The sequence below is a fragment of the Thermobia domestica genome, chromosome 1 (genome assembly GCF_964235325.1).
Source record: "Thermobia domestica chromosome 1, izTheDome1.hap1.1, whole genome shotgun sequence".
Classification (NCBI taxonomy): Eukaryota; Metazoa; Arthropoda; class Insecta; order Zygentoma; family Lepismatidae; genus Thermobia; species Thermobia domestica.
In genome coordinates, this window is record NC_137454.1 from 187,286,427 (window position 1) to 187,314,013 (window position 27,587).

General features: G+C 36.3%; 1 protein-coding gene across 1 annotated transcript in view; it reads right to left on the reverse strand.

Annotated features, from left to right (window-relative positions):
• Positions 1-1,963: 1,963 nt before the first annotated feature.
• The window catches only part of LOC145692022 (tubulin alpha-1C chain-like), a 32,063-nt gene continuing 6,439 nt past the window's right edge, over positions 1,964-27,587 (reverse strand). The window contains exons 3-5 of the mRNA XM_081767322.1: positions 24,799-25,100; positions 11,788-12,315; positions 1,964-2,562 (exon numbers count right to left, since the gene is read on the reverse strand). Of these exons, the coding sequence (XP_081623448.1) occupies positions 2,272-2,562; positions 11,788-12,315; positions 24,799-25,100 (1,121 nt within the window). The 3' untranslated portion in view covers positions 1,964-2,271. The remainder of the gene's footprint in view (positions 2,563-11,787; positions 12,316-24,798; positions 25,101-27,587) is intronic.

Here is a 27,587-nt window from a genome sequence, read left to right on the forward strand (position 1 = left end):
CCTTGTTTGCAGAAGTTGCTCTTCTTGTCTTGATATTAAAAATCCATTCTTGTCGTCTATTTTGAAAAGGTTGAACCTTCACGTAGATTCTAGCTTCAGTTCACAACTGGAATTGAATTTTAAGTACTCTGTACAATGCTTGGACACAGCAAGTTATGAATACGGTATGAGCATTCTTTAAGCATCTGTTGAATACAGGTTTATACTCGTAACGAAAGAGAATGATGATTTAGATCTAATGCTTTAGCATGGCTTCTTTAACAAGGAAAAAAGAAAAAACAAAGGAAGCATACTTCATTAAATAAAAATATCGACTAAACGAGAGCATTAGGTCTTAAATTTGGTATTTGTAATTTTGTTTATTCAATCAGATTCTTTATTAAATGCACCAAACTTCTAAGAGTAGTGTTGTTTCTGTATGAATTCTGTATGAATGACGAAAGATACTTCTGTCTGAAAAAATGCTTACTTACGTTTCTTATATTTTAACAATACATTGAAAACAGTTTTAACGCCAATTTTGAATCATATTTGATACCAGAAAAAAAAAAAAAAAAACTCGAAAATTTATTGTGCATTACTAGGTAGTATTTTCTTATAAGGATTGAAATTCTTGGCTGTTCAATCAAAGCTTAGTCGTTATGAAATGAAATTGAATATTTCAATTTTCGTTCCTCGGTTATGTCCTGTAGACTAAAGGAGGTGGATGATTTATGAACATGGATGATTGTGAAAGAACTGGTGGAATGAGTATTTACGAGAACCTTGAGAAGACCCACGAACACAGTATTGTCCATTATAAACTCACATCGCTTTAGATCGAACCAGGCATTCCCTTGAACTCGAACTGAGGGCTCTATCACTGAGTTATAATGTTCACCAGCTTAGTTCTTAGAATTGTAGATAAATGCCATTTCTTTTCCAGTATAAATAGGCATTGGCTGCTGCCTTTCATCAGTATACACCTGTTTGTTTCTTCTTTAGGTGTTTTTCGAGAATAGGGAGTTACCTTGGCCCAAATCACAAAAAGCAGCAGTCTTGAAATAATAGTATAGAACTACAGTAATAAAAATAAGTAAAAAATATACTTTATATACTATGATAAAATTATAGCAAATTAGAAGTAAAAAAAATAGTATTTACAAATAATTTTTGCTATTATTATAGTATGTCTGTTTCGTATTATTTTTGTGATATAAAAACACTTGTAGAACTCTTGTGAAACGAGCTCCAGTGGTCTAGCTTCGCTATTACTTGACCTGATTTCCACTCTTCCCTTCACTAGCTCATTTTAAATTATTACTATGATCATATTTTTAGCAAATGTTAGCTCTGCATTATGTTATGCTAATATTGGGTGCTATAATGTATTAAGGACTGGAAATACACAAAATCGCTTCAGATAAACGCATTTATGTGTTTTAATAGTGGTCAAATATGACAAAGATACAGCCAAAATGCAGACAAGTTTTACTGTTAAATTCCCTGATACTTCACTGTCAGTACTGCAACGTTTGTGGAAGTTCAAGAGAAAATCGCGTTGCAGATGTACTGAGATTCAAATGACCAACGATTTTTATTTTAGACACAGTTGGTTTTCCCAACATTTCAAACTTGAAGCCTGTGTATAGAACATGGCGAAAAAAATGTATTATATCTGAAATTCTTAATAGTTATAAAACATAACAATATTTCCTTTTGCTCTTAGTTAACCTAAATGAGCAATAATAATAATAATAATAATAATAATGTGTACCTACATCTGTTATATGATAGTGTAATACAAGTTTAATCAAAGCCGCTACAGAGGAGGATATATTGATGAGTATGCTGTATTATTATTATTATTATTATTATTATTATTATTATTATTATTATTATTATTATTATTATTATTATTATTATTATAAATAAAATGTTGTACCATAGAAATAGTATATCACATTTCGTATATTCTATTTTTTTTATTTCTTTCCAGATACATTATAAATATTTTGTTTTACTTGATATTATTACGAACAAATAATAATATTTTTAACATATTATGTGATATAGAAAAAGACCTCTTAATGGATAGTACAATACACGCTTTTAAGTAAGACTATCAACAAAAGTTAGTCAAAACACAGCGATCATTTTTTTTCATTATTTTAATAAAAAAACAGATAACTGTTATTTTCACTGAATTAATTCCAAGATGGTGAATGTTCCCAATCGATCTATTATAATTGTGCTATGTAATTAATTGCTTGTCATCGTCGGATGAGTTATCTAATATTCATCATCACCTGGCTGACAGCTGCTGTCAATTCCAACTTCTTGGTAGTCTCTCTCCAGTGTTGCCAGATCATCTCGTGCTTCGGCGAATTCTCCTTCCTCCATTCCTTCGCCAACATACCAATGGACGAAAGCCCGTTTGTTGTACATTAAATCAAATTTATGGTTCAGTTTGTTCCAGGCTTCTTCTATAGCAGTGGTGTTGCTTAGCATTGACACTGATCTTTGCAATTGGGCTAAGTCTCCACCAGGTACCACAGTTGGACGTTGATAATTGATTCCCACCTATAAATAAATAAATATTGTATTGCTGCATTTTGCATTTGCGTCTAAAATTATTCTTTGTCAAACCTTAAAGTATTTATTTTGGGGCACAACATGTTGGATTCAAAAATTAAAGTATAATTTTATTGAGGCTCTAACTAAATTTTAATTAAATTAAACTAATCTGAATTAACTTTTGTAAATATTTTAATTTTTTTTTTATTTTTAAAAATATATCTTCTTACTGAGTTCAAAATTAAATTTCTTCCAATCATATAAAAATTGTTTATATTCAAAAATTTATAGTTGACAGATAAAGCTAAATCTCATTGTTTCCGAGCACAAAAGTTACTTTTTTTTTCCTTTGCTTCCTCTCTTCTCCCCTCTCGTTCTTGGCATCATATAGCTCCTACACAAGGAACTTTTCAATGAAAGTATACTAAGATTTATTGTTCCTTTTGCCATCTCCTATTTGATTTGTTTATGTGAAGTTAAAAAACCCGTTGTATACTTGGAGAGAGATAAAGGAGCATGTTTTCCTCCTTTCAAAGCCGAGTGTGTATAGGAGCAGCATATGCCCATTCCTTTCTTCTAGTAATATACATATATTTTTCCAGAAGAAAGAATTATGATCATATGCTTCTCATATACCCAAGTAAAAGGAACTATAAATTTTAGTATACTTTCATTAAAAAGGGCTTCTTTCAGAACTATGCGATTCCAACAATTTTTGCATATGATTGATTTAACCCCATTTTAGAATTCCATTCTGATATAAGATCGTCATATCATTTATTGATAAATCCGGACAGTATTTGCTAATTTACTTGAGGAGACCCAAAAGAAACTGGATTGAAAGCGCGCGGCCGTTCCTAGGCGTAGTAAAGACCTTACCAAATCATTTGCCCAAGCGCCGTCTGCGTAGGTGGTGAAGGATGATTGTTGTGTTGTTTACCTTAACTGTTCTCGTTTGCCGCGTGCGAAATTGTTATGGCATGTTTAAAGGAACAAAGAATGTGTTTGATATTTTGTTTTCAGCTTGGAAAATCGGCAATGGAAGATTACCAAATGATTCAACAGGCTTTCAATAAGGATGCTATGAATAGCACACAAGTGTTCGAGTAGTTTGGACGCTTTAAACGTGGTGAGATGAGTGTTGAAGATCATGCTCATTCTGGGCGCCCTTCATCATCTCGAAACGACGAAGACATTGGAAAAAATTGGCTAAAAGTCAATGAGAATCGTCGTTTCCCGATCGATGAGATTCCAGAACAGACAGGAGTCAGTTGGAGCTCATGGAAGCGGATTTTGACTGAGGATTTCCAAATGAGACAGGCTACCACTAAGTTTGCTCCTCTTCTGCTCACACAGGATAAAAATTAAAAAAAAGTTTGAATTTGAGCCAGAACTTGCAAAATCCTGAAAGTGACTCAAACTTTTTTCTGTTCCCGAGAATTAAAAAAAAAAAATCTAAAAGGGATGCGCTTTGTTGATATGCAAGCTGTAAAAGAACTTCGCAGAGGGCACTGGATGATACTAAAGCTGAAGAGATCCAGAGGTACTTCAAACATTAGGAAAGAAGACTGGAATGCATCACATGTAATGAAGAGTACTTTGAAGGAGACTGAAAAATTTTGTAAAAATCTTAATAAATTAATTTTTTAGAACAAGAGTACGATTTCTTGTGGGTCTCCTCTCGTAATTTAGTTTTTCGCTAAGCAAGTTTTAAATACAAACATCAGATCAGTTCTAATTAATGTTTAATTGTAATTCTATACAATATTCTACAAAGTGCAGTAAGTATACAATAAACAGCATTGCATTACCAATGTACCTAGTTCATTATTATTATTATTATTATTCGTCTATTAAACCACCGTTCATATTTAATGAATCGTGGTTATTCTACGATTTTCAGTTACTTATTTGATACTGCCTAAAATGCGCGTTCATCTTAAAGTGATAATAAGACTATGTAAAATATTTGAACCCCCCCTCCCCTTTGGATACGCATTTCAATGATAACATGATAAAAACCCAGTGTGTGGAAGGTAAGCCTACTATGTATGCAGGGCCGGCGACAGGGGGGACAAAGGGGACAAATGCCCAGGGGTCCAGGCTAAAATAATTAAAACTAAAAATCTTAATTTTAAATAAATTTAAATGCCAACAAGAATACAAACTTTTGTTGTTAAAAAAAAATCAAGGTGGAGCGTGTGTCAGTGACTCAGTGTACAGTAGAGTCGTAACCGTGATTATTGTCGTCAACGTGTGTTGAGGCGTGGCTCGTGAGTGATAAGGACGAAAAGCAAGAGCGCTGTTATTCTCCTCCCCTCCCCCTTGCCGTAAACCTTCGCCACTCAGAGACCGCGACCGGTACCCTGAACGTCAAGAAACCCCATCCCCCCATCTTCAGTTCCTTGCTTACTCTTTGGTAGCCCGTAAATAATCGTTTGCTCTACGGCAGTCACAGATTAACAGTAATTGTTGGAAGCTAAACATTCTAGTCTTGTGTCATTGGTGTTGTAAAAGTTATTAGTTATTATAAAGCAATGACAATTATTATATGAAAATATATACCAAAATATCACATTTTAGGAGTGTGCATTTTGACGTGTCGTCGTGTGTCCCCATATTAGGTTTCACTAGTTGCAGTGTGGAAATTACATATTGCTTAGAACTGTCAGTTGTTGATTTTGGTTTATAACACAATGAGGAACTACAACCTGTGTGTACTGTGTACAGAGAGGAGCTCTGCGCTGAATGTTTTACATAATAAATGTACAGTAAAAGCTCCTTATTCGCGCTTCCTTCATTTGCGTTTTCACTATTCGCGGATTTAAAAAATGCGACCCAATTCCTACATTCGCGGCTAAAGATTTCTTTATTCGCGGATCTAATCAGTACGTACATACATAATAATAAAAAGGATTCCAATAGGTATCCAACCCAATATCCTTTGTAAACGCCGTCAAATGGACTAATAAAATGTAAAATAGACCTTATTACAACTTTGCCTAAAGTATGTTGTTAAATGATATCGCCGCTGTATTGGTTCGGACTTTTACATAAGCCGCCTTCGCCGCGATCGGTGTTTTTGAGAATGTAAACAAACAGAATGAAACCAACCTTATCTATATATATAAAAGAGAACGTACAAAATTTTGTCCGCTCATCACGCTAATACGGCTGAACCAATTTCTTTCATTTTTGGGGGGTTATTAGGATTTGGACCCTAGATGGTTTTTATCATATCACTTTAATTTTTAATTACCAGTGTCTTGAGATAATTGACCATTCAAGTGTCCATAACGTACAAATCCTTTGTTATTAGTTCATCATAGGTAAAAATAAACGTATTTATATGCAACCCGCATGACCGTGTCACTCGGCGGGTTAACATAAATGACAGGCGATATACAGCGGAAAATAGCTTGAATCTTCTGTTTAAAATTTTTTAATTGATTTGCTTATTTTTACAGACACTTTTACAATATGCCAGCACCGGGATGACCGCAGCGAAGCGGGGCGGGTTAACATAAATGACAGGCGATATAATGTTAAGATTTACTGCAATCTTCTATGGTTTTTATCATATCACTTGAAAGCGAAAAAGTAAAAATTATCTAAGTAACAAAGTTTATTGCGTTCCGGGGTGACCGCAGCGAAGCGGGGTGAACGCTGCTAGTTACTCAATGAATAAAGTATATTTTTAAATGCCGCCACATTATTAGACGTTCCGTCCTTTGGTAAGAGCCGCTTTGCGTGTTTTATTGTTTCGTCTTTCCATTCGTTACAAAAATTGTGATCGAGTAACACGTTTCTACCGGTCTTCCTAATTTATACAGTAATGTCAAGTAAAAAAAATGAGAAACGAGTTTCGACACGAAAAAAATCTGTGTTACCGCTTGAAGTGAAAATAGAAATGCTTGATCGTTTACGCCTTGGAGAGTCGTTTGCATCCATATCACGCTCATTCAATGTCAACGAATCAACTGTACGATCGATAAAAAAAATCCGAAGATAAAATAAGGTCGTCTGTAGCTTCAACTTCACTGTCAGCGAAAATTGTTTGTGATCCAGCAATAGAAAAAATGGAAGTGGCGTTGTCATTATGGATCGAAGACCGCAACCAAAAAAGGGTGCCCCTGAGTGGTCCAATGGTCCGGGAGAAGGCAAAGCGTCTTTACGCTCATTTTAAAGAACCTGATGGTAGTTGTAGTGGTGAATGTACAAATGGAGGATTTCAAGCATCGGAAGGTTGGTTCAATAAATTTAAGGTGACAATCATTGCATAACATTAAAATCGTTGGAGAGCTGCATCTGCAGACACTGCTGCAGCAGAACGATATCCAGAAGAATTTGCAAACTTAGTAGCTGATGGAGGATACAAACCTGAGCAAGTATTTAATGCAGACGAAACTGCACTGTTTTGAAAGAGAATGCCAAACAAAACATTCATTTCTAAAAGCGAAAAGTCTGCTCCTGGATTTAAGGCAGCAAAGAATAGTTACACTGCTGCTATGCTCTAATGCATCTGGAGATTGTGTCATTAAACCACTGATGCTTTACAGATCGTTAAATCCTCGGGCTTTAAAAAATCAAAACAAGGACGACCTGCCAGTGTTTTGGCGTGCTAATAAGAAAGCGTGGGTTACAAGCGCTATTTTTTGAACAATGCACCAGGTCATTCTCGCGAACTTGAAACTGTGCATCCAAATATAAAAGTGACATTTTTACCTCCCAACACGACGGCTTTGCTTCAACCTATGGACCAAGGAATAATCCAGGCCTTTAAGCTCTATTACATTAGACGAGCCTTCAAAATCGTATTGGATAATATGGAATGTAATCCTGATATAAATGTTATGGAATGCTGGAAGAAATTCGACATAGCAAAATGCATCGTAAACTTAAAAAAATCATTGGAAGAACTGAAGCCACACACATTGAAGTCATGCTGGAAAAAACTGTGGCCTGCTCTGACTGCGGAAAATGAAGAAGAATGTGTGCAAATTTAAATTTTGACTGCAAACATAGCCGAAATTGCAAATGGAATAGGACGAGATGGGTTCGAACAGATAGAATCAAGTGACATTCAGGAATTGCTTAAATCGCAAGATGAAGATTTGACTGAAACCGACTTAGAGGAAATGTTAAATTCACAGCCCATTGAAGAAGAGGCTTCAACAAGCACTGAAAACGTGACATTTAATTTGAAAAATCTTAGTGAAGGTTTAAGAATGGCAAATGAGCTTTGTGGTTTCTTTATGAAAATTGATCCATCTATGGAACGAAGTCTTATTTTTAAGAGGCAAATTGCTAATGCCACTGCTGAATATCAGTCTGAATTGAAGGAGCTTTTAAAACCTGCCAAGCAAGAAAAAATTACAAAATTCTTCAAACCATTGCCTAAGCCTGAAGATAATAATTAATCAATATGGTCAAAAACTTCAATTACAGTAAATTGATTTTTTTTATATATGTATTTGTTTTTATTTTGTCACCTAGGAACGTATCCCCTATAATCCCATATAAATTATCATTCCGTATTTCTGTATTCGTGGCATATTTATGGAACATATACCCCGCGAATAAACAGCTTTTACTGTAACCCTATTCACATAAAACTAAGACCAGTCCTAATTGCATATAATATATAATTTAAGAAAACTGATTTATTTAAGCTCAAGATAATTGAAAATGGACACATACAAGCATAAGTCAGAAGTTCAGAAGCGCAAAGAAAGACAAAAGAAACTCGACGTTGGCAAAAAAGGATGTAGGACATTATTTGATGTTGGAATTAAAGTAGATGTTACTGGTCCTGGCGACAAGAATTCAGAAGAAATTTCTCCATGTTTTGATAAAACCCCTAATATTGATGAAAGTAAAACGTGTGAAAGTTGTAGTTTAGATGAACTAACAGTAGCAGGAACTTCTACTCCAGAATCTATCTCAAGAGAAGAACAAGAAACTCCAACTCAAACTATGGATAACGGGATCGGGGCTATAATTACAAAATCAGACTTACGGCTTTTAAAGAACAAAGTGATAAACAGCAATATTATTGAGACTTTTGTGAACATGGGCCCACCTGACATGCCGCCAGACCTGCCAAATGATGGAAATAGGGCATTCCTCAAAACAGTTCTTTTTTCAAGAAGACTGAACGGAAAGAGTGTTAGGAGAAACTGGCTTGTATGGAGTGATACCGCAGAGTCATGGTTTTGTTTTCCGTGTAGGCTCTTTGATAGTGATTGTGGGAGTGAGAAATCTTATTCAAACAAATCTGTTTTATTGAGTAACGATGAATGGAAAAAGGAATACGGCTGGCGGAAGCTGTATGACAATCTACCAACGCATGAAAGGAGCACCTCTCATAGGAATAGTTACATCTAATGGAGAGAGTTAGAAAGGTGGCTTAATGAAACTTCAGACATTCATTCGCAGCTTGATTCTGAATTGGCCTCAAGAAAGAAATACAGGAAAGAAATATTTCAAAGATTGTTATCTGTAGTTATGTTTCTTGGAGAGCAAGGTTTAGCTTTCAGAGGGACCTCTGAAAGGATAGGTGATTCCAACAATGGCAACTTTTTGGAGCTGATGGAGTTGTTATCTGAATTTGACCCATTACTCAAAGAACATATCTCAAAAATAAAAAAAGGCTCAAGAAGAGGGAAAAACGGCTTCAAACGCACTACTTATCTAAAGATTCCCAAAACAAGTTAATCCAAACTTGTGGTGCTAGAGTTCAGAAGAAGGTGCTAGAAGAGAGGAAAAGATCCAAATATTTTTTCCATTATTGCTGACTTTACCCCAGATGTCTCCCACACGGAACAAACAACATTGGTGTTAAGATACGTATTAGATTGCTAATCGGAATTTAAGATTACTGACAGGTTCTTAAGTTTTGTTGATTGCAACCAAAAAATAGGAGAGGATGTTGCTAACTTGATTATGAGTGAACTTGAAAAGAACTCAATTCCTTTAAAGGATTGTAGGGGACAAGGTTATGACAACGGTGCAGATATGGTCGGAGTTTATAATGGTGCTCAAGCCTTTATAACTAAACATAACAATCTTGCCTTTTACTCGAGTTGTGCCATACACAGCCTGAATCTGTGTGGGGTTAATGCCGCAGAGTGCTGTGAAGAAGTAATAACATTTTTTTGGGATGTTACAAAAAACATACAGCTTTTTCTCCAGGAGTCCACAGAGATGGGAATACTTAGAAAAACGGATAGGATGCTCCCTACATAATCTTTCTCAAACTAGATGGTCGACACGAGTAGATAGCGTTCGACCTTTTGTCAAGCACTTGCCGTTCATAATTCATGCCCTAAATGACTGTAAACAGCTTAATCTAATCGCAGAGTGTAAAACAGAGCTAAAAGGAGCTACGAAGTATTTGAGATCCTTTGAATGTATTATTATGTCCTCAATATGGCTAAAAGTGCTTGTTACTATTGATCACAAGAATAAAGTTTTACAAACCCGATCTGCAACTCTCGACGTAGAGACAAAAAAACATTGGTGATCTAATTGAGGAACTGAAGAATCTGCGGGGTAAATGGTGCAATCTTTGTACTGAAGCAAAACTAGTGGCAGCAAACATGGCAGAAAGTATAGAATGTGAAAAGGATTTCAAGGAGAAAAGCTTAAGAAAAGAAAAATCTTCCATGACGAGGCCAGAGATTTTGAAACCTCATCAAGATGTGATGATCAAACGGGACGTATCGTAAAACACGAGGAGGAGAATTTCAAAATTAATGTTTTCTATAAGCTTTTCGATTCTATCATTGGAGGCCTTACTCAGAGATTTCAATTTACCGAAAAAGTTAGTGACTTCTTTCAGTGTCTTTGGACATATTATAATGAAGATTAAAATGAAATCGAAAAGCAGTATAAGACTTTGTGTCAAACGTAGACACTAATATTTTCAATGAAATCAAATACCTAAAGTCGATACATAAGACTAACTTAGGAGAAACGTTATTACAACCTTTACAACTTTTGAACGCACTAAGGAAGATAAAGTTGGACAGCTTGTTCCCTAATATATGTATTGCAATCAGATTGTTCTGCTGTATCCCTGTATCTCTAAGTCTAGGTGAGAGAAGTTTCAGCGTAATGAAAAGAATAAAAAGTTTCAATCGATCAACGATGAACCAAGACAGGATGAGCGATCTCAGCATATTGGCAATGGAACCTGATTTGGCATGGAGCTTAAAATATGATGATATTATTGATGACTTTGCAAGAAAGAGGGCTAGAAGAGTTGTATTTTCATAAAGTAAAAACAGAAAAATAAGTTTTATTGTGAAATTTTAAATATAAAATATTCAATTGGAAGTCCTAGTTTTGACTACTGTGTAGTAAACCGTCAAAAAGTTCTTATTTCGAATATGTTTCCTAGTGCATATTTCATCTGGAGAAAAAGCTGATAATCAAACAGAGAAGTCTTGGTTACAAAATAATCTGCAAGTTCGCAGTTGTGGTCTTAACTAAGTGAGGGGATGGGTGGGATGTACCAGGATTGAGGGGCCCGGATTCCTAAGTTGCCCATGGGCCCGAGAATCCTGTCGCCGGCTCTGTATGTATGTAATAAAATTCATTCCAAAAGGTTCAGCCATTTTCCTGTGATATGACTACAAACAACAGACAATCTCGATTTCAATGCATGGTTAAAAAAAAGAAAGAAAGAAAAAGAAATTTCCCTTAACAGGAAATTTTCAATAACGCTGATATACACGTTCCCTTATTTTTAGTGAGGGTGTATACCGAGTTTCACCTTCACAACTCAACAGACTTGTAAGATAGTATATTGTTTGCGCAAAGTTTAAACTCCCTATACCTCCCTTAGGGTACGTCATTTAATGAAAGGAACATGACAGAAACTTAGTTCGAGATAGTACTAACTATGTTCCAATATTAATTTCAAGCTATTCAACCGTGTCTCCGTGACGCAATCACAAACAACAAGCAACGTCGATTTCAGTTTGAAGAAAGAAATTATAGAAAATCCGCCCCCTCCCCGTTAAACTGAAAATTTAAAAAAGTTCTATTGTTTTTTGCCATAAATTTTGAAACCCTTCTACCTTGCTTACGATACACCCTTTAGTCAAATAACATAATAAAAAACTTAGTTCTAAAATCCATTTCAAACGGTCCAGTCGTTTTCCCGTGATTTAAAAACAAACAAGATCAGTTTCATTTTTGTATATTATTATAGATTAGTCTTACCTTAAATCCAGTTGGACACCAGTCAACAAATCGGATACAACTTTTTCCTTTCATCGTAGCTATAGCAGCATTCACATCTTTTGGTACAATATCTCCTCGATAGAGCAAGCAACAAGCCATATACTTTCCCTCCCTTGGATCGCATTTGACCATTTGATTGGCTGGATCGAAGCATTCAGCTGTAATTTCTGCAACGGTCATCTGTTCGTGGTAGGCTTTATCTGCAGACACCACTGGAGCAAAAGTGGCTAAAGGAAAATGGATTCGTGGGAAAGGAACCAGGTTAGTTTGGAATTCAGTCAAATCGACATTCAAAGCACCATCGAAACGAAGTGAGGCTGTTATTGCAGAAACCACTTGACTTATTAATCGATTTAAATTGGTATACGTTGGTCTTTCGATGCCCAATTTCTTCCGACAAATATCGTAAATGGCTTCATTGTCAACCATGAAAGCACAGTCTGAATTATTCAGTGTATTGTGTGTGGTTAGAATTGAGTTGTATGGTTCAACTACAGCTGTAGATACCTAAATGAAGAGAAAAGACAAATTATAACAAAATAAAAGATTATCCTATTATTCTGTGAACGAGATAAATCATTTATTATAAAACTGCAATTTGAGCTTACAACTGCTTAGGTAAAACTACAACTGAATTGATGTGAAAGTTCATATTGAAAGGAAAATACCATTAGTAAATAGAAGGAAAAGCAGGTTCATGCTTCAAAGACTTCTAGATGTTGGTTGAAAACTGATCTTGATTGATTGTATGAGTACAGTTCGCTCATCCCTTTACATTAAGCTAAATAACACAGGATCTTCTTTTAAAAACTAAGCATATCTTGAGATGAATACAAACAATTATGGTTCCAGCACAAAGAGATCGTCTTACCGTCTATGGTTTGTCAGTTTTAGTCAAAAGTGGGCTTTTGCTTTAATGACCTGAATTATTTTAGACTAATAAGTGTAAGAGATTTTATCATTAATGAATCGAGTTGAACATTTGAACAATGTATCAATCTGCTGTCAAAGAATAACAAGGTACGAAATCAGACCAGGTTTTATATTGTTATTTTTCCTGACATCCCGAATATTTAATTAGAATAACATTTTATTATAAACAATGTTTTATTAGTTTTTATGCCTGAGAGTATGATGGCGTGGTAAAATTAACATAACTGTTATTTTATAACTTCCACTGAAATCTTTTATGCAGTTGCTACAAAACTAAGAGTCTCATTGTGTTTTAATTTCATCCAAACATTGTAGGCGAGTAGCAATTTCACCTTCGAAATTTCTGTTATCAGGTGCTGCAACTTGTCAGCACTAAAACTTTGCACATTTTATTACTGATACTGGCGATCTGAAGGATGAAAAACAAATCTTTTTTAAAAGAAAAATCACATCGATTCCAAAGTTTAGTTTTCCAGCTTATTTTCATTTTACTCTCGTATTGGAATATTACATCAGAAATATGATATTGCAATAATCATGCATCCCATATCGGCTTATTTTTAAATAAATAAAACATTTTGTTTAATTCGTACAAATATTATAAAAATTAACTCTGTGACTTAAGGAATTGCTATTATAAACACAGCAGTGAAAGCACGCCAATAAATCTAACCTATGCCAATTCTATCCAGCTCATACTTTGCTATCTTCCCATCTTTTCTTGGCCTACCCAAAGCTTTGTTCTTAGACATTTTCAAACAATACTTTATGCATCTCTGAGTATAAATATTATCCATACAAATATAGTTCAAAAATAGACATTTATAAGACAATTTTGTAATACTACATGTAATATTTGAAGTTAATGATTTCGAAACGTTACTCAAAGTTCAAGCAATATGTTCTCAAGTACAGGTAAGTACACAAGTGAAAACGTATGAAAAAGTAAGAGAAACTCATGACATCACTGTAATCTTCTATAATAAATGCAGTTTCGAGAAACAAAGCAATGCACGGAATACTCTAAGCATTCAATCATTTCGGTTATATGTGTGGGCAGTAGTTTTCCTTAGCGAAGTATATGTAACAAAATGCGAAATACATACAAAAAATATTATATATATATATATATATATATATATATATATATATATATATATATATATATATATATATATATATATATATATATATATATATATATATATATATATATATATATATATATACATGAAATAAGGCACGAGTCAAAGTCAAACACCGTACATATGTAAAGGTGGATGTAAGCTGCTTGCTAAACAGATCAACAATATCTGTGTTGGAGGGAGAACGTGATTTTAGAAAAGCATGATTATTGTTTATTGAGCTTACGATTATTAATTATTGTCTATTGAGTTCTGAAACTGCAAAATTCTTGAAATGTTCCCATACGTCTGTAGTATATATAACAAGAGTGTATATCGTCAACAAATGGAAGAACGGACAGTAGATCAAATTATCGACGGACAGGGGCGCTACAAATCATTGAAGGTATAAGAAAGTGGCGTCTTCGAAGTTTGATGAGGAACGATTGTAGCACAACTGTTGACCACCCTACCATACATATATATACCAATGGACCAATTTTCACTCTGCACAAGCAAACTACAAGTATTAAAGCAAACGCATAGGGGAGAGAGGTCTTATAATCAGTGGTCGAAGTGAGACGGTATGCGGTGGTATGCCATACCGCCTCTGGTTTTTCAGCAATGAGGACATACCGTTTCTGGTTTTTCAGTGATCAAGACAATATTTAAATAGCCGGTATGTTGAGTCAAAATCATAATAAAACATACCACCTCTGCTTGTTTTTTTTCCCACTTCGAACACTGCTTATAATGGATGAATATGTTCTACAGAATGCGGTATGTGTTCATAAAATCTCTTATATTCAGTTCCCCGAAATTCGTCTGTAGAATTGTGTTTTGGAATGTAAATTACCAACTCCGCCCATGGATTTGGCCAGGCAGGTACGAAGAACATAAGACCGAAAAGAAAACAAAAGAAGTTTTGACAGATTTACATATTTTTGGTCTTTTTACATCACTTGGTTGACAGAAAGTTTTTTTTTTTCTTTTCTGCTCTTTAAAATTAAGAACGAAAACTAATCTTCTGGTACAGCGGGGGACACTTCTAAATGGTACAGCCATATGGAGATTTACGGCTAAAGTGTACCATTTAGAAGTGTCCCCCGCTGTACAATAAGCACTCAGAGGACAAAGACCAAATAGCTGGCTAATGACCAGTGATGATTTCAAATAGAAGCCCAGGGGGAAATCCCCCACAAGCAGGCCCGTGCTGGGATACTAATGAGGGCGGTGGACAAGTCTACTGAAAGGGCGCCTATACAAACTGGAATATATATAGAGAGTTTCCGCCATATATATATATATATATATATATATATATATATATATATATATATATATATATATATATATATATATATATATATATATATATATATATATATATATATAAAGAGAGAGAGAGAGAGACTGAAAAAAGTATGGGTACCATTTTATATCAAAATCATCACAAAATTTGTTTTAATATTAACGTAAATAGCTAATTTGTGGAAACCTCGAATCGAAATCCTGTTCACTATAGAAAAACTTTTTAGTTCCTGTAATAACATTTCTGTAAAATAAAATGAAGCTTAATATACCAACAACTTAATATCTGTATGGCCTAAGGACACAGGAGGTTCAGTGCCGTGTTTACAAAAGCTCTCCATTGATTTCAGTCCTTAGCCAATTATACCCAGTTTCTATTTTATATTTCAATCTCTGCGAGAACCATTTTAATATTGTCATCCCATCTATCCCCCGGTCTTCCTAGTTGTGATTTTCCTATTTAGATTTCCAGTTAGAACTTTGGAAGCGTTTCTAATTTCTTCCATTCTGGCTACATGACCTGCACATCTGAGCCTCCTAGACTTAATGACCCTAACAGTGTTTGGTAAACGTATAAATTATGCACTTCCTCGTTATGAAGTTTCCGCCATTCCCCTGGCCACATGACCTGCCCATTTGAGCCTCCTAGACTTGATGACCATAACAATGTTTGGTAAACGTATAAATTATGCACTTCCTCGTTATGAAGTTTCCGCCATTCCCCATTCCCGTTCCTCTTGGAGTCCGAATATTGGTCTAAGAATCTTGTTTTCAAATACTTTCAGTCTGCGATTTTCCCTCAGAGTCAGTGATCAATTTTCGCAACCATACAGCACAACAGGTATGATTATCGTTTTATATTTTAAGCTACAAATTCCTCAACAGAATTCGCGACAACAAAAGATTTTTAACTGAATAATAACACGAAATCCCTGCTTTCAGTTGACATAAAATATCTTAGTGATTATAGTTTTGGTCTGTTAATAATGATCCTAGATATGTAAAGGTATCCACTCTGTTGAAAGTAAATATTATTTGGTATTTTAACGCATCCATAAAATACAGTATTACGATCTCGACAAGTTCCATTTATTTAGATTTCCCTGCATTTACTTCTATCCTCATATCCCTGCAAGCATTAATTAAGATTTCTGCATTCCTTTCTATTGTTCTATCATCCCCTATTAAGTTTACATCATCAGCGTACGCCATAACCTGGTAAATACAATTCAGCTCTAGGACCTGATTGTTGTTTTTGATTTTCCTTATAGTGTTCTCCAGAACCAAGTTAAATAATAATGGCGACAACGAATCCCCTTGTTTCAGGCCATTCTCGACGTAAAAGCTCGTAACAAAAAAAAAAAAAAAAAAAAACTTTACTTTGGGATTCATTTAAACATATCTTAATTAATCTACCTCTATCGGTATTCCAAATTATGTAAGCATGTACAGTGTTTCCCTCCTGCCATAGTCTATGCCAGAATATTGTATTCCCGTTTATTTTCAAGCATTAGTCGAATAGTAAATATCTGGTCGATAGTTGATCGATTTTACCTAAATCCGTTCTGATAATCTCTAATAATTCCATCTGTGTATGGAGTCAATCTTGCTAATAGAATGTTTAAGAGGATTTATTGGATGTTGACAGAAGAGAAATGTCTCAATAATTATTATAATCAGTTTTGTTGCTTTTCTTCTCAACTGGGACATGGTTCGATTCTTTTCACTCTTGTGGTAATTCCTCCTTGTTCCAGATAAGGAGAATGACTTTGTGTATCTTGCTCTATAATTTTTCCCCTCCAGCTAAAATTAACTCAGCCAGAATTTCGTGTACACCGGAGAAGTGTGTTTCTTTAATATTTAAATAGCGATTTCTTATTAGTTTCTGAAATATACGGTTATGCAGTATGCATTTTACTTTCTCCACGAACATTAGTTTTTGGCTATGTGTTAATTAAATCGTCAAAGAAATCTTTCCATCTATTTAAGATGCTATTCTGATCAGTGAGAACTGTTCCGTTGGCTTTCTTTAATGTATAAGCACGACGCTGATAGCCTTTCTTAAGTTCGTTGATGCATTTATATATGTCCCGAATGTTTTGGTTTTTACTATTATCCTCAAGTTAATTAATTTTAGCTTTCAAAACTTGCGTTTCTTTGTTCTAAAAGTTTTGGAAGTTTTCCACCAGATGACAGTGAAATTTTATGTGGTTATTTCGTTCGGATTTTGTAGCCAACGCTGTTTCTTCTGTTTTCTCTTCCCTGCTATTTTAGTGCATTCGTGGTTGACCCGGAGGTTTGTTCCTACGTATTTTTTGCGTGAGCCAACATTTCTTTTGCTGAAATTTTAATGATATCTGTAATTTCAACCAAGTATCCTGAACACTAGTGCACTCCGAACCTTCTAAAACCGAGAATCTATTCGACAATTCAATCTGGCTCCCCCCTCACCTGACTCTCCTTTAATTTATTTAAATTAGACCGCTCCGTTTTCAGATATTGAATATTTCCTTTATTCAACGAGTCTCTCTCTTATTATCGCTGCTACCAGGAGGTAATCATTATCAGAATCAGCTCCTCTAAACGACAGAACATCAGTTGTGCCAGACTGTTTTCTTCTGTCTACTAAAACGTGATCAGTTTGATTATGTGTTTTTTCCATCTGATGAGGTCCAAGTATATTTACGAATGTCGCGATGTGAAAATTTTGTAATCTTCACGATAAGGTTTCTGGATGCTGGAAAGTTCACGAGTCTAACGTCGTTGTCACAACCTTCCTTATGTTGACATTTATTCCCTATAATCGATTTGAAAATACCCACTCGTCCTACCTTCGCATTCAAACCGCCTAACAGAATTTTCATATGGTATTGCGGGAGATGATCAAATACCCGTTCTATTCTTTCGTAAAAACTGTCTTTTATATCGTCATCCTTATTTTCTGTTGGGGCATGTTCATTTAAAATAATAATATTACACCACCGACCCTTAAGAGAAGTAAAAGAAAATCTATCATTAACAAATTCAACCCATGTAATAACTGATATTATTCGTTTGTGAACGAAAAGCCCTGTTCCTAGTTGGTAATTTTTAATTCGTTCCCCGTAAAAGGACGTAAAATTTCCCGACTTGATTTCTCCATTTCCTTCTCATCTAACTTCCTGATATCCCACTAGGTCTACCCTCTATTTCTAAATACATTCGTTACAATTTTAACGCGCCTTCCCTACAGAGACTTTTAATATTCCATGTTCCAAATCTCATGTCGATTTTACTTTGCTGAGTTCGTGACAAGTTATCAGTTCTGATCCGAGGATTCTGCGAATATATCTGAACGAGCCTCTTTTTACAGGATGAGATTGTTAGCCCCACACCAAATCCCCAAGCTAGAGGATTACCCCTTGTCGTCTGTCCGCGATTGCTTATTCAAGTATGTTCGTAGCTAACCTCTATATCTAGAGGCCTTCTCCTCGATTCACAACCTGAGGGCGCGCCATGCCGTGGTGACAGGATGACCACATTTCACGGAAATTAATATAGCTATATTTTAGAAATACAATAGATACTGATTATCCGAACACGGCTTTAAAACACATAGGAACAATCAATATGCTGGATATATGGATGCATATTTAAACTGTGAAAGCTTCGATGCCGTGAAAATCGTAAATTAGAGACTAGTGTCAATGTAGTATTTCATGAATGCATCGTACGTTTGACTATCCGAACTATCTTGATGTATCACATTGTTTCGTTTCATAGCTACATAACTTCATAATATTTTTGTAAATGATTATACTCTTTACCTGTTTTCTGTCAATAGCAACTGTATGAATTTATAATATAAAACTGAAATACAGAAGAATATTTTTTTAAAAAATATAATGTGATATTTCGCAGGGCATCTTATATAAAGGGCGCCTGATATCCTTCACAGGTTCTTTATTAACAGCCACTATTTGAATTTATTAAACAAAGCTGGTAAACAGGATAACTAAAACCACTTATCTATAATGTGATGTTTCGTAGGACGCCTCATGTAAAGGGCGCACTCAGGGGTGTAGCCAGCAGGTTTGTGTAGGGGGGGCCCGTCGGTTTTGAGGGGGGGCCAGCTACAATGTACAAGCCAATTTTGGTTTTCTTCTGGAAAACTAAAAACACTATTTTAGCTTATTATTATTATTATTATTATTATTATTATTATTATTATTATTATTATTATTATTATTATTATTATTATTATTATTATTATTATCCATAAATTATATTCAAGATAGTTTTTATTATGCTTAATCAAGAACTACTGCCCGGGACCAAACGTTATACGTTTGTGCATAACTATAAAGGCAACCAAGAAAGTTCTGTCCCTTTTTGTGGAGGTCTGTGTTTAATTGGACCTCACACCGTGAGTTGAGTGCGAGTGGAGATAAGGCGAACGTCAGTTGTTGTTGTGGGTATATCCAGCATTCTACCTGGTTGTGGCAATTCAGACACACGAACATGGGACATCCACAGAGCGTCATAAGAGCATGTGTACTGAACGAGTTCAAACGCCGCTGTAGCGGGACAGAAGATATGCCAGGCCTTTGGTGAGGGTGTCGTGACGATGCGGACATTGGGTGATATCAATAAAACGGAGAAGTTACTCATTACGCCCAATTTTGAAGTAGTTACTCGCATTGGTATCAATAAAAAGAGAACTGAGCACTAGTCGCCTCGGCTGACCTCGGAGAAGCCCCGCCCTTTTGAAGTAACCACACCTCTATTCTCGAGCCGAGTAACTACTCCGCGTTTGATATCAATAAAAATCAAAGACTCCTCTGTGATGCTAGTAACTTCTCCAAATTTGTGGAGCAAGCTAAATAGGTGACTCCGTGCGAAATATGGCAGAGAATATGATTGTTTTACTACATAGAAAAACTTATAAACTGCATAGAAATGTTGGAAATGGAGATTATAAAAAGCATTATAAGTTTATGAAAGAAAATGTAGTGATTAGCACAACATTTTTTAAGGAGAATCAACCGAAATTCGGGGTGGTGGACTACGTAATGATGAAAAGATGCGGGTTTTCTTCAAGGGGCCCCCTATTGTATTTATGAATATACAATATTTGGCATAATTAGAGTGCAATTTGTCTTAAAATCCTGATATATATACCTTCTGCATCTGAATGCCCCCCCCCCCCAATTTACAGAGAAATCGGTGCCCTTGGTTTTCTTGCGTTACGTGAGTGATCTGGGATTCCCGGTCGGAGTGTCAGGGGATTCTGGTGTGGCTCAAAGTACTGTCTATGACTACCTGAAAATGGATTGTTTCCGGAAGTGTGCGTAATATACAAACAGCAAAGGCACAGTGGCAAGAACAATATACATTTCCGGGTGCTATCGGAACACTTGACTATACACAAGTGGCATTAAAGAAACCTAGTATTTTGGAGAGTAATACGTTAATAGGAAGAGCTATTTCGTGGCTAAGCGGTTAGTGTACATGCCTTTGGCATAGGAGACCCGCGTTCGATTCCCGGCAGGAGCTCATGTGGTTTAGATTCCACGTTAATCAGTGGGTTCTGTCTCATATAGGCACGCTACTGAAAAGGACATTAAACTAATAATCAACTCAACTCAACGTTGATAGAAAGGGTGTATACATGAGAATGTATTTTGTTTATGTCAAGGCGAAAGGGGACACGTATGGTGTGGAAAAAGCAATCAAATGGACGTGATTTATGACGTGGGTGGCTGGACTTCTTTAAAAACAAAACAAAGGAGCCAAGTGTCTGATTTCGTTCTTAAAGCCAAACAATCTACAAAGACCTTGGACAACACGTGATATGCGCTTGTCGTGTTAATCTTGATATTGCTGGATTCCAATCAACATCCATCAGTTCCAAGAAGTTCATTCCCGTGGTTTCAGTATTACTTTCTTATTTCCCGTTTTCTTTTTCAAATTAGTTTTTTTTTTTTTTCTTTCTTAATGTTCGCTCGGATATTAAAGATTCTCTTTTGGATTTGTGTCTCATTTGTAGATGTATTTGATATTTCGTTGCATTTCACTGTAATTGCCTTCAAAGCTTCGGCTTTCCTTCGTTTACTTTCTGGTAACTGTGACTTTGAAAGTACCACTGGAACTTTTATAATATCCACAAATGCATTTAATTGAAACTGTCGTTGCTACTTGTCCCTTCCATGGCGTTTAGGATATTACGCCATAAGTTAAAAACAACGAAATGACCACGCGACGGAAGGGAGAAATGAATAACTACTTCTTTTATTGATACGACTCAGTGCTACGTGCAGAGGAAGCGCGAGAAAACGTTCATAAATCTGGAGCAGACTAGACCTGAGTAGTGGCTTGTTTTATTGATACGAAATTGAGGGAGGAGATTACTCCAAGTGTAGTTACTCCAATTCTCGAGCAGGGCTTCTCAGGAGTAGTTACTTATTTTTATTGATATCACCCATTGCAGCGATGGTTTAACAAGTTTAAGGACGATGACAAAACACCCGAAAACACCACGTGCCAGAAGACCAACACATGTACAAAGAGGAACTGGGACTACAATTTAGTGTGTGGAGAAACCATTCGGCACCACATCCATCAACTTGTGAAGCACTACAAGTTGGGTCAATGGGTCTCACATATTTTGACTCCGGGCCAGAAGGCAACGCGGCAGTCGCCTGTGTTTATTTACTGTTTCGGAGCCATTTCTGGACAAGGCGTTGACATGTGATAAAAAGTGTGTCCTATACGAAGCTCCACGGCGCCGTCATCATTCGTTAGCATCCCATGAACCGATTTCAAAACAGCCGAAACCAGCACTGTACCAGAATAAGGTCCTTCTGTGTGTTTGGTGCATCGTGCATCGGGAACTGCTACCAGCTGGTCAGAGTATCAATGCAACTGTGTAGTGTCAGCAGTTGAGCTGTGCTCAACAAAAACTCAAAACTCTGGAGCCATCGCTTCTGAATTGCAAATGGGTCCTCGTTTACGGGACAACGCTAAGTCCCACGTGGCTAAGATGACTCAGGACACCATTTTCCGCCTTGGATGGAAAACAATATTGCAACCACTATATTCCCCGGGTATTGCACCGTCCGATTATCACTTGTTCCATTCTTTGAACAATCACCTTAGAGGACGCCAGTTCAAATCCCTAGTAAAACTCCAAAATGCACCTGATACTTTCTTCGTTTCACGGCCCACCAAGTTCTACCGCGATGGATTCCATGGCCTTCCAGAACGTTTTCAGAAGGTCGTCGATGCTGATGAGGACTATTTTTGATCTTCCAGGTTAGGTGACATATCAATGTTCGAAGGTGAGGGATAAAAAGCAACAAAACTTTTCTTGGTTACCTTTATATTTAAATTTAAGACCTTGTATACAGAACCTATCTACACAAGATTGATTTTCTTTGAAATTTTACGTAATTTCTTTACGGTTTCCTGACAAAAATATTTATTTATTATTCGTGACTAAAAAAAAAACAACATTATTTTATTACACTGAGTAGAAATAAAAGAGAAAGCGAATGAAATCCAAATTGAATAAAAGCATTGTTTCTCACCAAATTTTCCATCCTCTATGTCTTTTAAAACACTTGTTAAAGCATATAAAAATATACTGTACTTACAAATCAGTTTAATACCTTTATTTTATGGCTGTATTTGTAGTACCCTGTTAAAACGTTTGTCTTCAAACTGTCAAATATAAATCGCAGTAAATTGTGTAATCTGCTGTTACAAAAAAGTATCCCATTTTTCGATCGGTATAAGGAAGAGATACCATACTATTTTTCGATCGGTATGGAAAAACAATATTTCTCCATACTATTTTACCATAAATTATTAATTGTCAATAAACTTTGTTACTTTTAAATGAATGAAGAGAGATAATTTTACTATGATGTTTTAAAAGCTGGTCATTTGGGGGGCCAGGAAACCATTTGGGGGGGCCGGGCCCCGATGGGCCCCCCCTTGGCTACACCCCTGGGCGCACTGTACCTTTCACAGGTTCTTTACCAACAGTAACTGAATGTACTGTACAGAACTGTGGTATAGAGAAAAATAAAAAAAAATCGTTCATCTTTGATGTGGTTTCGCAAGGGCGCCTAATGCAAAGGGTGCACTGCACCTTTCACGGGTTCTTTACCAATAAAAGTGTAAGAATTTATTACTAAAAACTTGTACCTTTATTTATATTGTGATGTTTCGGAAGGCGCACCGGGACACGTCCCGGTATCCCAGTGGGCCAGCACGGGCCTGCCCACAAGGCATTTCTCCGATTGTCCTCAATAGGTGGCTTATCACTATTTTAACAATACTACTTTCACACCTACACACACACACCTTCCCGTTAATTCAAAGTCGCGCTGAAAAAGTATTATGAAATCACCGAAGTAATCTTGTGCTTTGCTAAACGGAAATTTAAAATTACAAGAGATATATAAAATTAATCTTTTTAAAGCTAATTCTCATTGCTAAAATCAATTATCTTCATGAAGAAAGAATCACAATAAGAAATCGCCGGAAATTAGAAACAGCTGTAAAATACGAAAAAAATAAGCTAGAAACATGGTTGTTTCAGCAATATTCTCAGAAAAATATGTTCTACAACTCTCGGTTACTATTTTAGATTAAAAACTTCAAATTAATGTTATAATTCCGACCGAAGCAGTCTTCCACTTTATTGCGCTGGCAACGTCGCTGCAACCGGGTTGGTCGACGTGAGCGCAGCGCTGAAGGTCATACGCCAGTTCAAGTGACGCGTACTATAGCTGACGTCGTGCACTCATACATTTTATTGTCTTTCCTGATGGAGACGGGATCATAGAGACGCGATAATGCAAGCTGCCATACTGCCGCAATCATCAAAGACTGACTAAAAGAACACGATTCCTCAGGTATCCCAAATTCCTCAGGTATCAAATTCATTGAGATTTTTTTGGAAAATCTCGTTAGACATGTGTGACACATATCCTTCACCACACGCCTTACGACAGCTTCTAGATTTTCTGCACTTTGCCTGGCTGCAAACTGCGGTAATGAAATATTCCAGAACCTCACTGAATCGCTCCCGCAGCCTAACTGCTGTTCATGTTGCTGGTGCTGAAGTTAATCCGGCTACCAAGTAGCTAGTTCTAACACTTCAATTCGACAGTGATATGTGAGTATTAATGAAATGAAAATTCTAATACATTATACCAATGATATATATCCTGGTAACACAAATGATTGCGTCTATGCTGGCAAATGGTTGGTTAATTGAAGGGAACCCGATACTTCTAAAACGTTAACGACTCAGCAACATCTTGCCAACGTGCAAAATACCATACTTTGGGCCAACAAATAACTTCTCAGCATTGGCCATCTGAAATAAATTACGAAGACAGGTTGTGTCAAAATACAATTCATCAATGTTGAGCCTATTTTGCGCAAGTTTCTCAACCGACAAAAGTAATGAGTCCACGTCTATATAGCGGAATGTTTGGCTTTCTAACCCAAAGATTAGCCAAAGCTTCCAATGATTACCCTACATTTAATTTTATATTTTATTGTTATTTATTTATTTTTGCTACCAAGGTAGAAAATAAAACAATAGCTTTCTAAAAATTTTACATGCCTGAGGTGCTGGATAAACGGCAAACTCCAACTTGCTCTTTTTGCCATAATCTTCGGTCAGTTTCTGCATCAGAAGAGATGTGAACCCAGACCCTGTACCGCCTCCAAAAGAATGAAATACGAAGAACCCTTGCAGTCCAGAACAATGATCTGAGCATTTTCGCAGTCTATCCATGACGCCTTCAATAACATCCCGACCAATAGTATAATGACCTCTTGCATAGTTGTTGGCAGCATCTTCCTTCCCATTGATCAGTTGTTCCGGGTGAAAGAGTTGGCGGTAGAGGCCTGTTCTCACTTCATCTATTTAAGAATACAATTAATTAATTGGCAATAGTAAACTTACAATCAGCAATTATGTTCTACTTTTTTTTAAACCTCGGACTTCATTTGCAAAAGCTCTAACTATACTTACTGTACCTCGTTTTGTATACGCCTTGATTTTTCCATCAGTATTTAGGCAATGGTGAAGTAATATCCAGGAAAAAGAATTAAATTTAACAAACTTATAAGCTCCAGATCTCCTAGAGGGCGAGTAAGAGCTCATCTACATTTTTCATTCTGGAGTTTATCCCAAAGGTTCAACATGTACACTCATGTCTACAATTATTTTCGCATGTCTATAAATATGTTGTTGTAGGAATAATATGATAACGAATTCGCCCGGTATTTCTTATAATGTTAGTATGTTTATAATCGGCAAAGACATATATGTGGCAAATTTCATGTGAAAAGAGAAGTAAATAAGGACGATAAAACGAAAATAAAACTTTCTTGTCCATTTCGCAACATTTTGTTTTATTCATTCTAATTGACGTATTTGTAATTCTTTTCCTATGAAACTTACCAAACATATACATTTCCCGATTATACACATAGTAGCAGTATTAAAAGTACCCTGCAAAATCATTATCAAATTATATTTTTATAATAAGACAGTTATAAATATGCGACAATTATTTTGAACATCAGTGTACATCATTTTCTACATAGTTATCTCCTTTGTCAATGTACAAGAGAGGACATAATGAAAACCTTAAAAATGCAGTCAAATACCGTAAATTTGGACGATTGCTTCGATACATCCCTTGAGTTGTACTTAATGACCGGCAGGTAGCCAGTGGCGGATCCAGGGAGACGATCGCCCCCCCCCCTAGAAGAGGAAACTTTAAATTTTATGTATAAATAAAACCCATCCCAGAGTTTGGAGCTCTTAAAAGTAGCTCTAAGTATAAGTATTACAACTCCTCCCCCAGAAGTCCGTCCTGGATCCGCCCCTGCAGGTAGCAGAGTGTTGCTGGAAGAACGACAAATAGGGCAGCGTCAGTATCAAGTTGGCCGCCCACATGCACCGCGTTAGAACAGCGTTCGGTGATTCGGTTGTTGAGCAGTGACGGTGTGAAACCAATTGAAATTCATCACAGGATGACAGCAAAGTATGATTATTCGTGTTTGTCCCTGCAACAAGTATACAAGTGGTGTAGGAAATTTAAAAGTGGGATAACATCTATGGAGCATGCTCATCGAAAGGGCAGGCTCAACGTGTAGTGACCGATGAAAACAATGCGTTAGCGGAACAGCTTGTAAAGGAAAATAGGCGTATCACGCTGAAAGAAACCGCCACAATCATGGATATTAAGCTTTGGTTCAGCTCAACGCATTGTGCATAATGTTCTGCATTTTAATAAGGTATCTGCAAAATAGGTTCCACCTCAGTTGACTGCTGAATTGAAAGATCGTCGCGTCGACGCCCGTGAAGAACTTTGTGTCGTTTCAACGCCGAGGCTGATGCTTTCTGGACAGGATTGTTACAGACGATGAGACCTGAATTCATCTTCGCCGAAACCAAAAAAGTTCCGCACTCAAGCATCAGCAGGAAAGGTCGTATAGATACTCACCTGTTACTGAGGCAATTGAAAAGGCTGTTTCATAAAAAACGGATTTAAAGATAGTAACTTCATATTTTCAACGAAGTTCGTTACTGAATTCTCTATGTCAGTGTGTGTGTGGGGGGGGCGTTATTTGCGATCTTTTTTTTTTTTTTCAATTTTGAGCACTCCATTCGATAGAGCATCAAAAACTACCTGAGAAAGTGATGGAATTTTTCATGTCAGTCTTACTGTTCCCTGATATTGGTAAAAAAAAATCTGGTTTTGGAAGATTTAATCATAGAGAGATCGTATTGGATTGATCAATACCTAAGAGGATAGTGATCATTTTGTTACCAGATAGTAATCGATGGCCAGAGACTACTCTCCAACTGGCGAGCGCTCCCCCAGATATTCCCAACGTCTTTGGTTGCACCAAAATGAACTTCTCTCAACTTGACCTTGACCCTTGTGCCGTGCGCAGACCAATTAACTTTCGTTTCAGGATGGTAACATTTCGTTTCTTATCAGGAAATTATTTAGTTACCACACATGTCCAACCTTTTAAGAGTCTGATGCAGCTTTTGCGCTCGTTAGGTTTTCCACCGGTCACGCAGATTTGTTTCGAGGGCAAACCTTTCTGAGCCCTTTATAAACTGCTGTTTTGTGCTCTATCGGCACTTTGGATATCGTACACATGGTGGGAGCACGCAATCGCCTAGAAACGACTGACGCAATTGGACATTCTCCCTGATCTTGGATCCCTAAAGGTCGTAATATCTAGACGTAGTCCGCAATATCTTATGACCCAGAGCTCCGAGCTTGAATCCTGGTAAATCCTTGCAGTCACTCTGACCGACTTCCTAGCGAAGTCATCCTATCTTATCCTCTTGATTAACTTGACACTCTATTTAATTTTAGT